General features: G+C 39.6%; 1 protein-coding gene across 8 annotated transcripts in view; it reads right to left on the bottom strand.

Annotated features, from left to right (window-relative positions):
- The window catches only part of mbnl2 (muscleblind-like splicing regulator 2), a 129,802-nt gene that overhangs the window by 17,866 nt on the left and 95,031 nt on the right, over positions 1-16,905 (bottom strand). For 4 of the 8 annotated variants that reach the window (XM_043691341.1, XM_043691334.1, XM_043691336.1 and 1 more), the window contains 3 exons: positions 15,730-15,783; positions 14,928-15,078; positions 12,321-12,359 (listed from right to left, as the gene is read on the bottom strand). In XM_043691341.1, the coding sequence (XP_043547276.1) occupies positions 12,321-12,359; positions 14,928-15,078; positions 15,730-15,783 (244 nt within the window). Of the gene's footprint in view, positions 1-11,164; positions 11,260-12,320; positions 12,360-14,927; positions 15,079-15,729; positions 15,784-16,905 lie in introns of all 8 variants that reach the window. The other 4 variants (XM_043691337.1, XM_043691340.1, XM_043691338.1 and 1 more) reach the window with 4 other exon arrangements.

Consider the following 16,905-nt stretch of genomic DNA (forward strand, 5'->3'; position numbering starts at 1 on the left):
TACCACAGGAGGCTGTGGAGGCCATGTCATTGAAAATATTAAAGAAAGGGACAGATAAATTCGTATATTTTAACTGCATTAGGGATAAGGAGACAGAATGAATATAAGACATGCAGACAGAGGATCAGATCCTATGAAGAGCAGGGTTTGGGGGCAGGTGGGGATGGTGTTGGGGAGAGGGCAGGGGAGTGGTGTTGGGGAGAGGGCAGGTGTGTGGTGTTGGACAGGGTTGGGGTCGGGTGGAGCAGTGTTGGGCAGCTTTTGGGGCAGACAAGGGTAAGGGGTAGGGGCTCACATGCGGTGTGCTACTGCCTAGTCTCCTTAACAGGGATCAGACTTAACAGAAAACTCCAAGCCCCAGAGGAATGGCATTGAATCAATTATCCAAATAATCAATTATCTGAATGAAATAGTACCCGCCCATCTCGTTCGGATAATCGAGGTTCTCTGTACGTTCAATTCGGTATTCAATATATGGAATTTCAGAATAAAATTACTCCAATATTGCCAATTTCTCAGACCTGCAGGGTTCCTAATTAATTATTTTTAATTCCTAAAGGAATGCAATATTTTTCTTGTATTATAATCTATTACATTTTAGCACTGCTGCCTCACAGCGCCAGAGACCCGGGTTCAATTCCCACCTCAGGCGACTGTCCAACACCACACACCTGCCCTCTCCCCAACACCACTCCCCTGCCCTCTCCCCAACACCATCCCCACCTGCCCCCAAACCCTGCTCTTCATAGGATCTGATCCTCTGTCTGCATGTCTTATATTCATTCTGTCTCCTTATCCCTAATGCAGTTAAAATATACGAATTTATCTGTCCCTTTCTTTAATATTTTCAATGACATGGCCTCCACAGCCTCCTGTGGTAGAGAATTCCACAGGTTCACCACCCTCTGACTGAAGAAATTTTTAATCACTGACTGTGTGGAGTTTGCATATTCTCCCAGTGTCTGCGTGGGTTTACTCCGGGTGCTCTGGTTTCCTCCCACAGTCCAAAAATGTGCAGGTTAGGTGAATTGACCATGCTAAATTGCCCGTAGTGTTAGGGGCAGGGGTGAATGTAGTGCAATGGGTCTGGGTGGGTTGCGCTTTGGCAGGTCGGTGTGGACTTGTTGGGCCGAAGGGCCTGTTTCCACACTAAGTAATGTAATGTAATCTAATCTTTCCATTTTATTATCCGGGTGGCACGGTGGCTCAGTGGTTAGCACTGCTGCCTCACAGCACCAGGGTCCCAGGTTCAATTCCCGCCTCAGGTGACTGTCAGTGTGGAGTTTGCAAATTCTCCCCGTGTCTACGTGGGTTTCCTCCGGGTACTCCGGTTTCCTCCCACAGTCCAAAGATGTGCACGGCAGGTGAATTGGCCATGCTAAATTGCCCCATAGTGTTAGGTCCATTAGTCAGAGGGAAATGGGTCTGGGTGGATTAATCTTCGGAGGGTTGGGGTGGACTTGTTGGGCCGAAGGGCCTGTTTCCACACTGCAGGGAATCTAATAAAAAAAAAACTTAAACTCCTCAAATTTGTGTTTTATTAACTGCAAACATTTCTAGAGAAATATAACAAATTAGCAGTTAAACTGTGGTGGTCAATATGCATGCCAGACATTTCATTAATATGATGACTGTTGATATTTTCAGAGTTTATATTTCTCTAGTACTTTAAAATCACTCCAGTGCTATGTAGAACTCATATTCAATAAACATTTTTAAAAAGAACATGAAATATTAGTGCTCATGATCAGATTGTAATTTTCATACAATAGTTGTCAAAAGCTTTAAGCTTATGCCGGCAGTTATGAGCGATGTGCTGACTTCAGTACATTGATCACTTCTTACTAGTTCAATATCACAGGCAGCTACACTCATTAACATAATTACAAAATAAAACATGAACTTAGCAAGCATAATAGCAGCAGTCCCTGCCCAAGTTTAAAAATGAAAGAAAAACAAATCTAGCCAAATCGCTATAGCATACCTTTCCCATGTTTCAGAAAGCAGCAGTTTAGGCAAGAACAGTGGCCCGAATTGAAGTCACGACAGTTGGGCAAAGCTTCCACTCACTTCGACAAAAGGTAGGGAATTAGCAGGTTGAGCACAAAGTTAGTTGAAAGACATAGCACAGAGGAAGAGGGTAGGTCAGTATAACAAGCCAACAAATAGTGCTCGGTTTGGTTTTGTATTGCAATGACAGAAACAGGCAGTCTTAAACACAACAAAGGAGACACCAAAAATGCAGATTCAGACTTTGCAGCTTTCAGCTTAATTCTCTATTAACTTTACATGATTGTAATCAGTTGGTTTTGTTATGGTGTTTGAATCACCATTGGATTTAAGACTGAACATTTGCATAGACAGGTTTAAAATATGCACAGCTGTGAAAATGTTCTGTATTAGAAATCCAAACTAACAACTTGAGAACTTTCTGCAATCCATTGTCAATGACGTGCACTTGATAAATATCAACACTAATTTCCATGTATTTTCTAAAATTAGCTGTAGTAAGTAGTAACCCAAGTAGCACAATGACAGGGATTGCAGTGGGGTGGTATGTGTGGAAGACAACTGTATGTAACAGTGCACTTCCAAAAATAACTCATACAAAGCTTGACAGGAATCCTGGGCAAATTTAAAATGTTGTTGCCCTATGTAAATCAATAACAAGACATGCAAACTCTACATAGCTGCAAAAGCAATACAAAGCTTTGACAAAAGCAGTGGAAAATTATGGTCATATTGACTAAACATGACACGATTTAAGTGTGGAACCGCTAAGCATCTACATGCTTTTGAAACACAAGTTACTGTGGCAAATTCTTGAGACAACGGCCAAAACTAAAATAGTTTTTGGAAAGTTTTCAGCTGCTTTACAAGTTTTAAAGATATTAAATTGCATGCATTATTTTATTGGTTTGCATCCAAGTCGTGCAATTGAAACTTATAAAGTCAGTTCCAGGTAAAATATCCAGTATGACGTAAACTTGCAGCTCAGCTTGATAAAGTCAGGAACCACTCAAAGGATCAAAACAGTCAGAAACACAAATATCACTTTCAATAGATCTGATATTTCCCATTGGCCGATTTGAAATGTATTTTGTTTACCCCCCCTGCCATTGGAACAAACGTAAACCAATTGTATGATAATATTTTTAAGTTACAGGTTGTTTGCTATAGGTTGCGTCGCAGTGTCTCAGAGGTTAGCACTGCTGCCTCACAGTGCCAGGCACCCTGGCTCAATTCCTTTGAAATATTGCTTTATTTCCATTAATACAAGAATAAGTTGTGTTGTAGTGCAGTTTTTAAAACAAAAACAAAATCCAGCAGTAAGGGATATGATCTTTTGGTCACAAACAAAAAGGAATGCTTTACTTAAAAAAAAATTACAAAGTTAAATCTCCCCACATCACAACTGATAAGTATCTGCTTCATTGTTGTACATTACAGTTCTGCTTTCAGATGCAGTAATAAAATTGCACTGTTTTAGCAACATGCATTGAAACCCGCAGTAAATTCCAAAAATATAAATTTAAGAAACCTTAAATAACCAATCACCTATGATAATAAACAATGATTCATGAAGAACAGTGAAGAAATGTTCTGGAACATTTTGTTGCTCAACGGGATCTATATTGTCTTGTGAATTGATTGCTTACTATGTTTTAAAGATGAAATAAAACTGTTTCCTCCCACCCAGTCAGAGTCCAAAAATATTATCAGAATGGGATAATGTTAAAAGTAACAAGCACATTTAACCTTCAGCATTGGCAACATATCGAATGATGGCTGTCGTGCCAGTAGTAGAGGGCATTTTTGAAATTATTTGTACAAATTCTGCAATACATTTTAATTTCTTTAAATTCCACATTAGAATATTTACGGAAGAAAGGTTCACCTTACATTATCCAAATATTTTCACTCAACGAAGAGAATTTTGTATTAGATGGTCATTCCTCCATATCTACAAAATTATGAATCATGAATTCACCTTTTCATGTCAAAAATAAGTTACCGATAATTCAAAGCTACGGGCAAAACTCGCTGATCAGCAATTACTTATGTGAAAATCTCACTCTCCAACACTTCTAATATGCAGCTCTTCCCTCGCAGCCCTCCATGAGCAAGGGCATAGGTGCTCAGGAGAGTGAACAGTTTGAGGGGATCTGTCAGGTGGAGGTAGAGGAGGCTGGCACATTAACAGGGGAGTGTGATGGGAAGGTGGCACATCTGCACCATCTACCTTCTAATACACACTAACTGCCAATAAGCTTCCCTAACAACATCTAGCCCGATACACAGATTTTTCTCATCTTTATTGGTGAGTTACAATACACCACAATTGTTTTTAGTATTTTATTCTGTTAATATTACATTTTATTTCAGAAGTCTTAGTATTTATTATTTTATTTTAATCAAAAAAACTGAGCATTTGGGAAGCTATCCATATTTTTACAATAGTTAATAAGCTGCACTTTTGCAAATTCATGATTTGAGAGAGTTTTCAGGAATGGAAACCTTGCGGTTACAGAAGAATGACTGTATTGCAATTTCCAAAATGTATATAACAGAGGAACCTCGATTATCCCGCCTTCAACTATCTGAATTTTGGCTTATCCGACAAAATTGCAAGGTCCTGATGCTTGGCTAAACTGTGTTATCCGGCATTCGATGAACTGGATGAAATACTCCCTGCCCATGTCCTCTGGATACTCGAGTTCCTCTGTATATTTCATGAATAATTTCACAAAAAAGTTGAGTTCTATTAATATTCAATAATGTCATAGATTTAAGTAATAATACCATCATATTATTAATTGAATGTCTGGAAATAAACGTTATCTCTTACACTCAAATGATTTGGGCCTGTGAAGCTGAAGCATAATTTCAAAGTTTGTGGGGGCATTACATAGAAAATACAGAGCAAGGCAGTGAGAAAATCTGACAATATTAAACCTACAGGAAGTGCATTATTTGACAAGTAAATTTCAATCTAGCCAAGTGTGAGATGGTGAATTTTGACAGGAAGAATAAGGAAACCACAGAGGCTTGGAAAATAATTGTGTATCTGGAGTAGATGAGCAAGGAGGTCTTGGGATACAGATACATAAATCACTAAATGTGGCGATTCATTCCCAACAGTCAGAACTGAAAAGCAGAGAAATTATGTTCAGCATGTTCTCAACTTTGGTTTGGTCACATTTTGAGTTGTGTACACAATCGGATTTCCATATTATGAAAAGGATGTAGAGGCACTAAAGCTGATGCAAAGAAAAGGATGATTTCAGTATTGAAAAGTTAGAACCATGATGAAAGAATTAACAGAACGGTGCTCTTTTCCCTAGAAAAGAGAAAGCTGAAAGAATAACCTGACATATCTTTAGGGTAGATGCAGAGAAAATATTTCCACATGGGGAGAGATCAAAATGAGGGGCCATCAAGATAACATATAGTCATTAATAAACTCAATAAGGAATTCAGGCAAAACCTCTCAACACAGAATGCAATGAAAATGCAGAAATTATAACCACTCTAAGTATCAGAGGCAAGTAACAAGTTCATTTAGAGGGAAGGTAGATAAACACACAAAGCTGAAAGGAATGGTGTATCATACATTGATAGAGCTAGACAAAAGAGGGCGGTGGAAGCTTTTCTGGAACATAAACTTTGGTGTGGAAATTTGGGACTATTGTGTAAATTTCATCTAATGGTTAGGAACAAAAATGTGTTTCATAACCATGCATGACTGTAGTTAAATATTATAAAGGATATTTATATAGATGATAACCAGAAGAGTCCAAAAGACAAAGCATTATGAAGCTTCACATTTAAACAGAGTGATTTGTTAAGATTATTTTCACTGTAGATCACAATGGGAGAGAAACTAATTCTTATCACTAAAGTGAACCACATAGGAGCGAAATAACATTTGGCATCATCAGTCAACTTGGGACAAAAAAAATCAAGAATTGATGGTAAGTGCGTCAATAATGAAGAATTGCCACTAGACCTCCAGAAAACACACTAAAGAATACCAAGACTTCAAAAGTGCAAATCAGCAGTAGTGCTGGTATACTAAGTTCAAAAGACGTATGCAATGCTGTTGAGATGTAGTCTCAAAACAACATGTTAACTCTTCAGTTTTCTACATTTTGGGCATTAACTTTGCTGCTTTTAATGCTTAATGATAACTTACACTGAACTGAGATTTTTAATAAAACCTTTCTGGCAAAATTCCAAGTGAAAGATTACCACTTTGATGTGGATAAAAATTCAAATATTGGAAATTGGAACTGGAAAGCAGGTGAATGGGGCAGGAAGTAATGTCTGGATGACAAGGGTAAGTATCTGTAAGTGCCGAAGGAATCAATATGTAGACCTATACTTTTGGTAGTTTTGATTAATAATCCATCCTAGCATCTTTACTTGCTTTCATGCACTTTCTGAACTCAAATTGTCCTAAGACCAAGCTCCTGATCCCATTGTCATGTCAACCACCCAACTTTCCTCATGACTTCCAACTGAGCTGAAATTGTTCATGGTTTTCCCTCATGTACTATCGCTCACTTCTTCTAACGTCATTGTTGCTGTACTCAAAAATTCCTTTTTACATTTTTTTTTGCAAATTACTGCTGCATTTATAACCTCATTTTTACCTTCTCTGCAAAATTCTTGCACAGTGCTGGTCCTTCCCAAATCCAGACGCCAACTCGATGACACCTCCTCCTAGCGCCACCTTGACCATGACCCCCACCTCGCCCCCCCCCATCACCAAACTGTCATCTCCCAGACCATATAGAACCTCATCACCTCAGGTGATCTCCCACCCACAGCTTCCAACCTCATAGTCCGGGAATTCCGCACCGCCCGATTCTACCTCCTTCCCAAAATCCATAAGCCTGACCACCCTGGCCGACCCATTGTCTCAGCATGCTCCTGTCTCACCGACCTCATCTCTACCTACCTCGACGCTGTCCCAACCCCCCTAGTTCAGGAACTCCCCACATATGTTCGAGACACCATCCATGCCCTCCACCTCCTCCAAGACTTCCGTTTCCCCGTCCCCCAACGCCTCATCTTCACCATGGATATCCAATCCCTCTACACCTCCATCCGCCATGACCAGGGCCTCCAAGCCCTCAGTTTCTTCCTCTCCCGACATCCCCAACAATACCCTTCCACCGACACACTCATTCGTTTGACTGAACTGGTCCTCACCCTTAATTTCTCCTTCGAATCTTCCCACTTCCTCCAGACCAAAGGGATAGCCACAGGCACCCATATGAGCCCCAGCTATGCCTGTCTCTTTGTTGGCTACGTACAACAGACCATCTTCCGTAGTTACACCAGCACCACACCCCACCTCTTCCTCCGCTACATTGATAACTGCATTGGCGCTATCTCGTGCTCCCACCAACACATTCCATCCCAACCTTAAATTCACCTGGACCATCTCTGGCACCTCCCTCCCCTTCCTGACCTCTCCATCTCCATTAATGACAACCGACTTGACATGACTTTATTTTTTTTTACAAACCCACCGACTCCCAAAGCTACCTGGATTACACCTCTTCCCACCATACCTCCTGCAAAAATGCCATCCCGTATTCCCAATTCCTCCACCTCCGCCGTATCTGCTCCCAGGAGGACCAGTTCCATCACAGAACACACCAGATGGCCTCCTTCTTTAGAGACCACAATTTCCCTTTCCATGTGGCTAAAGATGCCCTCCAATGCATCTCATCCACACCCCACCCCTCTGCCCTCAAACCCCACCCCTCCAACTGTATCAAGGACAGAACACCCCGGTCCTCACCTTCCACTCGACCAACCTTCGCATAAACCACATCATCTGACGACATTTACGCCACCTCCAAACGGATCCCACCACCAGGGATATATTTCCCTCCCCACCCATTTCCGCTTTCTGCAAAGACCGTTCCCTCTGTGACTACCTGGTCAGGTCCACGCCCAACAACTCATCCTCCCTTGCCACCGCAGGAATTGCAAAACCTGCGCCCACACCACCTCCCTCACCTCCCTCCAAGGCCCCAAAGAAGTCTTCCATATCCAAAGTTTGACCTGCACATCCATCAATATCATTTATTGTATCCATTGCTCCCGAAGCGGTCTCCTCTATATTGGCGAGACTGGATGCCTCCTAGCAGCACGCTTTAGGGAACATCTCCGGGACACCCGCACCAAATCAACCCCACCCCCCTGTGGCCCAACATTTCAACTCCCCCCTCCCACTCTGCCGAGGACATGCAGGTCCTGGGCCTCCTCCACCGTCGCTCCATCACCACCCGACGCCTGGAGGAAGAACGCCTCATCTTCCACCTCAGAACACTTCAACCCCGTGGCATCAATGTGGATTTCACCAGTTTCCTCATTTCCCCTTCCCCCATCTCACCCCAGCTCCAACCTTCCAGCTCAGCACCATCCCCATGACCTGTCCTACCTGCCTATCTTCCTTTCCACCTATCCATTCCACCTTCCTCTCTGAACTATCACCTCCACCCCCAACCCCATTCACCTATTGTACTCTATGCTACTTTCTCCCCATCCCCACCCTCCTCTCATTTATCTCTCCACTCTGCAGGCACCCTGCCTCTATTCTTGATGAAGGGCATTTGCCTGAAACGTCGATTTTCCTGCTCCTCGGATGCTGCCTGACCTGCTATGCTTTTCCAGCACCACTCTAATCTAGACTCTGGATTCCAGCATCTGCAGTCCTTGTTTTTACCTCCCAAATCCAAGCCCATCTTTCCTGGAACTTTGTGCTTGAATCGTGTCTTTTGTCCCTGGCACCAGATTGAAATGGTTCCCAAAGTTACAAATATGTGACTGCGTCCATGAGAAACTATGCACCTCAGAACGGTTGAACACAATTTTCTTGCAACATCTCCACAGGATTGGTCAGTTGAGACGAATTGCAAACACAATACAATTCTTATCTCTCTAGTTTGTCTAGTTACACTCCGAATTCACTGGCTTCTCATTATTCTCTTGCATTGACTTCTCTATTGTTTTCTGCACTAATACCTGTGGGGTCACCCAGAGATCTAACATTAGGCCTTTATTTCTCATCTACGTTCTTCCCCACAGCAACAATATCTGAAAAAAAAGCATTGACCACAGCCATCTTTATCTAACAACCATCTCTCTTGACCAGTCTTGAATTATACAGCTGTTTCTTTGACACAATGAACAGAAATTCCTCCGACGAAATACTGAGAAGATCTTAATCATTTTTCCTATAACTAATCGTTTACTAGTTACCAAATATATAGCTTCCCTGGCAACTGTAAGCAGTTTGAAACTGTGGGTGTCATATTTGACAGAGCTCTGGCCCTAATGCTACACCATCGCTAACACTGCCAACTCCACTGAAATGACGCTGGCAAACTCTCCTACCTATCCCTATCGCTTTTTCTTTTGCTGAAGTCCTCATTCATGCTTTTGTTGTTTCAATGCTTGACAATAATGCACACCAGGCTGGCTACCCACATTCTACTTTCTGCAAATGTAATCTGAGCTCTATCTTGCACATAGCCCTGTTTAGCTATTAGCTCTGTGCTCACAGACATATACTAGCTTCTGCTTAAGCAACGTCTTTATTTTAAAATTCTGATCCTCATTTTCAAATCCCTGTGTGGCCTGGACCTCCTCTACCTAGAATCTTCTCACCCTTTCAACCTCTGAAATACCCACATTCTTCCAACTATGGTTTCTTGTGCACTCTGATTTAAATGCTCCACCACTGTTGTGCCTTCTGCCACCAAGGATCTCAGGTATCTTTCCGCCTTTCAAAACTACCCCTTGGAGTATGTGTTTGGCCATCTGCCCTTATGTGCCCTGCCATAAAAATATTGTTTGCTACTGCTCCAGTACAGGATGTATATTAAAGAGGCTATAAAAAGTTTTTTTTAGATTAGATTAGATTAGATTAGATTAGATTAGATTACTTAGTGTGGAAACAGGCCCTTCAGCCCAACAAGTCCACACCGACTCGCCGAAGGGCAACCCACCCCTACATTTACCCTTTCACCTAACACTACGGGCAATTTAGCATGGCCAATTCATCTAACTTGCACATTTTTGGATCGTGGGAGGAAACCGGAGCACCCAGAGGAAACCCATGTAGAGACGGGGAGAATATGCAAACTCCACACAGTCAGGCGGGAATTGAACCCAGGTCTCTGGCGCTGTGAGGCAGCAGTGCTAACCACTGTGCCGCCCACAATTGCATTAGCAAACGGATGTTGAGGTTCAGAAACAAGATTAATACAGCTATCAAGAGATAGAAAATCTTGGAATAAATTGTGTTGCAGGCCCTGATAATGAGCCAGAGTTGTCTTCGCTTCATCAGCAGGAAAAGTTATGACGAACAGGTGGAATTCTTGCTGACTGCTGACAAAATTTCTACAAATGTCCAGCAGGATTGGTGACAGCAACCTGCCACCTTCCCCTTAACAAGGGTCCACACAAAAATAAACCTGCTTTACGAATCAAACCCATCCATTGAAGGCAATGGACTTGAGGTACAAGTAATTTTGTGACTTACAAACTACCCTTCTGCTTCCACTCAATAACCAATTTCTTGTAAACAAAAGTCTCAAACACAAGAAGGCTTTTTATCCTATATACATCTGTCAATATAAGACAGTACTAACTCAACACGCCATTTGATTTAATTACAAAATGTATGACATTATATCGAAAATTAAGATTACAGTATTTTAAAAATAAAATCACTAAAGTGGGTGGCATGTTCAGGAATAAAAGGAACTTACTAAGAAGTACTAAAGTATTTTTCAACTTCAATGTTCACATCAAAATATTTACTTAATAAATTATGTTTTGCTGCATGGCGCAACATTGCAACACTGTTTTAATGAACTTAACTAAAAAATGTGATTAGTACAGCGAGGTTGAAATTAATGAAAAATAATGCAGCACAGAACACACAAAAACATACTGTTGTCTGGGAAAAATAAACAACTCTAAACAAACGCCTGCTGCAATTATTCAATTTGGCTTTGCAGCAATCAGGTAATTTACAAATTGGTGAGACTTTAGAAAGTTTTCTGGTGAGCGCTCGTTTAGAGTTGCAAGGGGAGGGGCGGTGGGTTTATGAAAGAAAGCTGTAAAAGGAGCAAACCTGATTGGCTGTAGCTGCTGCGGCGAAGGGAACGCTTGTGGCAGGTGTTGTTGCTGCAGAGACAGTGGCGGGCGTAGCACTGTGCATCAAGGGTACTTTCAGGAAGGGAACCATGGAAGCAATGAACAGAAGGGTGCGGCACATGGCAACCATTGCATGTGTTGTATTTTTGGGCATGGCAGATATCACATAGCAGAAAGCCATCGTGGAGGGAGGAGGAGGTTACACCAGCAGGTGACATGCAATCATAATGCAAAGCAAGGAAGCATGGGAGAAAATTAAAAAAAAAGAGAAAGGAAAAAAGCTTATTACAATCACAATTAAAAAGGACTAATGCCAACATAATCAGGGTTTCCCAGAGAACATACAAAAGGAAGCTAGGGGACATGGGAAAAATACTCTTCAACTTTTCTCCCATCTCATGGTATTACTTCAATGTTATGGACTTAAATCTTTTAACAAAAGTTAGATCAAATCAAGTAAACAGTGCCCACGTTAGGTTATTTTTTAAAAGTTGTAATTTTGTAGTAAGAAATTTTTAAGAATGCACCTTCCTGAACTTCTCTGGGAGACTCCGATACATAATATATTAAGACTTGATTTTCTAACTTACTTAGGATAGATTCAATGTTATCAAGTAAAACAAAGATGCTTAAAGAGATATTTACATATAGAAGGTTATTATTATGAAAAAAAAACAGATTTCACACCAATATTAATAAGTATCCCATTTTCAACTCCTGCCTCACAATCTACAGATTATGAATGCTGATAATAAGCATTGTTTGAGCTGTTACAACCAAAAGGTTCTCAGCCAATCTCTGTCCCAAAGGTCAATTGTAAAAAGTCAAATCAATGCATGCTGTAGTTTGATACACCAATTTCTGCTGCACAAAATTATAATTGTTCTAACAAAAATGGACAAGATGATTCAAATTTTAGTTCAAAATTGAAGCGAAAAACAGATAAACAAGTTAAATTCTACGTTAAAATTAATTTCTTCAAATTCAGGTTAACCGAAGAAATAATCTGAAGATTCAACTCTATATTTTGTAGTTTTCTCCCCCATGGTAAAAGTAAGTATCTAGGCTGAATTAAAAAATGCTCATCATATATTGATTACATTCAAGGTATTGAAACAAAAGATGAAACCTACCAACAGTTGTAGCTGGAGGAGTCATGCAAAACACCGACCCTGCCATCATGCAGTGGAACATTTAGAAAGGTGAATTTGGGGGAGGGGAAAAAAAAGTATTAAGAATGCACGGTTAGTGCTAGATCATAAAGCCAAGATCTTGAAAACAGATACAAAAACCCTTCCATGTCAGTTAGTTTTAATACTGAGAGATTCAGTTCAAATCTCAAAACGCTCATCATTCCACTTCTACTTCATTAAAGTATTAATTTCTAAGAATTTATTTTTATACCAAGTTGAAAGATCTTTTGTTTTTATAGAAGTCCTACTGATAATTCAAGGGACACAATTAACTCAAACAATGAAGTGCAGAACAAGTGACAAAACACAATGAATGCACACATTGAAGACTCTGAGTTTTAACGTCCTTTGTGACAGTCGCAACTAGGAAGAGTGAAGCTGGGTGGCGATTTCATTCCAAGCATATTTGATTGCACATTATTCTGAACCATGCTCAAAGGATTAGGTAGCAAAACAGTCATATTTGTGAAATATTAAAAAATAACAACAATGGTAATCAGCCTTAGTTCATAAAGTACCATAGGAGTCTCTCCATGGGAAAGAGAGAGAAAATTGGTTCTACAGCCGGAAAGGCCTACTCCAAATCAAGCCGGGCAAAGCAAGGAGGCAAGCTTCCTGAGGGGGGATAAAATTTAAAAGGAACCTAAGGGGCAACTTTTTCACGCTGAGGGTGGTGCATGTATGGAATGAGCTGTCAGAGGAAGTGGTGGAGGCTGGTACAATTACAACATTTAAAAGGCATCTGGATGGGCTTAGAGGGATATGAGCCTGGTGCTGTCAAATGGGATTAGACTAGTTTAGGATATCTGATCGACATGGACAAGTTGGACTGAAGGGTCTGTTTTCGTGCTGTACATCTCGATGACTATGATTGATTGACAACCACACATATTCAATCATTCAGTACCACATTCTAGATGGCTAACTGACCCAAAAATATTAAAGACTTTATTTTAGACATTATACAACACTATTTTATTAAATGTAGTACAAAGAACAGATTTGTAATATACAATCTTGTTAACTGTGTTTGTTGTAAATATTTACAGAAGTAACAGATTAATTTTTATGCAGTTAAATTACCAGAGGTTACTTAAAAATTTTACAGAATAATTTGTTGCACAGATTTTAAAGTGCAAACACTTTATACCTAGCATTAACAATTGTACATGAATCATATTTAGTAAATTTGTATTGCAGTGGAATACTTCATTTATCTAATGTCATATCAATGAAGTACTGATAGCCATTTAATCAATGCTTCACTATTTTGCAAATAAGCAAAGTTTGGACAAGCTTTATTGAAAGTTTACATCTATTAAAATGAGTCAATTACTGCAGATAAAATTCACTTTTCCATTGCAACTGGATATTCAAAAGATCATCATATTAATTTAAATCACTGGCAGGGAAGTCCCCAGTATCAATTATTTAGAATGGAATTAGTCATTACACAGAAAAAGGTAGGTTGACTGGGAAGAGCCAGCATGGAAAGTGGAAATGCTTAAGTAACTTTGAGCTTTTTTTTTAAAAAAAAAACAGAGGTAACAGAAAGGGTTCATGTGGATAATGCTGTTCTGGTATAAATGGACTAACAAAAGGGGTTTGATACAGTGCCACACAACAGACTTGTGAGCTCATTCAATAAAGGGTACAGTAGCATCATGGGCACAATTGGGCAGAGTGGGCTGAAATAACGTCCTGTACGCAATAGAATTCTAAAAGGCAATTAGGATGAGAATAGCCACAAATTAATCTGTTTTTCTATTTTTAATTAACAGCCAAAAATCAAATTATTTAATCAAATAATTGCATACATGTATTCAATACAGCCTGGACAGATTACAACATTTGATTATTTTAATTGATGGCAGGACCAATAGTTTGGGAGGTTTACTAGTGGTGGCAACCAGTTACTATCAACAAAAAGGAAACAGTAGCTTAAAATCTGTGCAAAATCAACACTACACAAGGATGTAAACATCAAGAAAAACCATTGCTTTAAAGATGTCAAATCAGAGTTGATCTAATTATTTACTACTAAACAATCCTTTCATATTAATTGTTACTTGTTAATATGTGTTCTTTTAAATCATATATAGAGGAATTTTGCATTTACTACATGCAGTCATTTCATTATTTGTTTTAAAACAGCTTTAGATAAGGCCATCACAAAAATCTACAAGTTTTTTTTATATAAGAAAATGAAAATTCCATTGAAGCTGCCCGAAAGGCTGCTTGCATTGAAATACAAGCTGTTTCCAGGGCATTCAATACAGTTTGAAACATGCAAACAATTAACTTAACTAAAACTGGATTCAACTGAAACAAAAGAAGGTCAAAGGTTGTTTTGGGTCTTAGCCTTTTAGAATAATTAAAACACAGCATTTTAAAGCCATTGAAGCTGCATGTTACATTAATTACAAGTGCTAGCAACAAGTAAATATATATCTTTGAACATCAACTTGTGGTAATGGCTAGATTATTTACCTGATCACATCAACAGTGCAATCTTATAATACTCTCAATAAGGGGGAAAGGACATACCTGTTGGAAAAAATGTTGGCTGCTGCATTTGTGCATTGGCTAAAGCCTGTTGGTAGTGCAAAACACTAGGATTAAAGATTGTGCTGGTGCCATTGCTTTTTTCAAGGGCTGGTCTCTTTGGTAAGTGGTGAAGGACACCAGGTGGAAAGGCCTGTGAATGAGGGATTGAGTAAGACAAGTGTGACAAATGGAGAAGACAGCATGAAATTCTTGTCATTCACTGACAGCATTACATTTATCAAAGCAGCACAAGAACACTTCTGGTGGAAGACAGGTATTCTATAAAAGGTACAAGCATAGTTCGTTTCAACAAAAAAAATTAATACTGTGATATTTGACATTACATTACAAGACAAACAGCTGCATTATTTTAAAGCCAAAACTTGCCCTTAACCAAAAAAAATTTAATGAAAATGCTCTCACTATAAACTGGTTTTGAAATGTTGTTAAGCAACTTAATTACAGCAGAGAGGTATCAGATCCACATACTTAAATGTTATCAAATGCTTCAAACGAATTATAATGAATTTAGACTATAACAGGTTCATTCAACATTGTGTAGTGAAAGCTATCTGGTGCTACACCTGAAATGCAAAATGCAAACCTCAGATATTCCAAAAAAAGTTTAAAATTTATAGTATGGCTTTTTAAAAAGACCAGTACATTTAGTTAGTATGAACATAATATTCTTCCAAGAAACATCTAATTAAAAGCATTTCTCAAAATTAAAAATAAAATCAAGTTATACTAATTTACTATCACTACAGTGCATGCAAAGCAAGAAGGTGAAAGGTCAAAGTACCAGGTCAAAGGTTGCCTCGAGGGGTCGTTTCACAGATTTGGCAGCCGACTGAGTCTTAAATAGCAGGCAGCGAGCATATGATGGCAATGGACCAATGGGGTTCAAGCGTATTAACATACAGGTAAACAGCAAGCAGAAGTGCGTCATGGGAACAGCAGTACATTGCAGGTAGGTGAGGAGAAAAAAAAAACAAAAAACCCTGAATGCAGTATACAACATACATCACAGAGCATGCATAAAATGAGTTGTCAAAAGATTGCAGTTACAAATACTGAATTAGTACTATACAGCAAAAAGCATTTACTGTACCTTTGTTAAAAGCATAAAAGAGACCAAAACATGATTTTTAACTACTACTGATATCAACTTGTGCAAAATGTATGTGCAATTATATAAGCTTATAATTAAGTAATTGCATCTTTCACACTTTTAAGAAATATGAAATTACACAAAGATAGCTAGATTCTGCATTGCTCATTTGTAAGTACCTTTAGAAAGCAGTAAACCATCAAAACCTATATCTCTCCAAACTAGAAGTAAATCAAGGTGGCATTCTGTTTTTTTACTTCACTCTGACCAGATTCTCAAAACCAGGACTGAAATACACCTTTTTAGGGACATTTAGAGATGGGCACAAATACTGATTTACCCAACAAAAGAATGTCCTTAGGAAACAATGTCATAGAGTCACAGAAATGTACAGCATGGAAACAGACCCTTCGGTCCAACCCATCCATGCCAATCAGATATCCCAACCCAATCTCGTCCCACCTGCCAGCAGCGGCCCATAACCCTCCAAACCCTTCCTATTCATATACCCATCCAAATGCGTCTTAAATGTTGCAATTGTACTCGCCTTCACCACTTCCTCTGGCAGCTCATTCCATACATGTACCACCCTCTGCGTGAAAAAGTTGCCCCTTAGGTCTCTTTTATATCTTTCCCCTCTCATCCTAAACCTATGTCCTCTAGTTCTGGACTCCTCAACCCCAGGAAAAAAACTTTGTCTATTTATCCTATCCATGCCCTTCATAATTTTGTAAACCTCTATAAAGTCACCCCTCAGCCTCCGACGCTCCAGGGAAAACAGCCCCAGCCTCTTCAGCCTCTCCCTGTAGCTCAGATCCTCCAATCCTGGCAACATCCTTGTAAATGTTTTCTGAACCCTTTCAAGTT

The sequence above is a fragment of the Chiloscyllium plagiosum genome, chromosome 6 (genome assembly GCF_004010195.1).
Source record: "Chiloscyllium plagiosum isolate BGI_BamShark_2017 chromosome 6, ASM401019v2, whole genome shotgun sequence".
NCBI lineage: Eukaryota > Metazoa > Chordata > Chondrichthyes > Orectolobiformes > Hemiscylliidae > Chiloscyllium > Chiloscyllium plagiosum.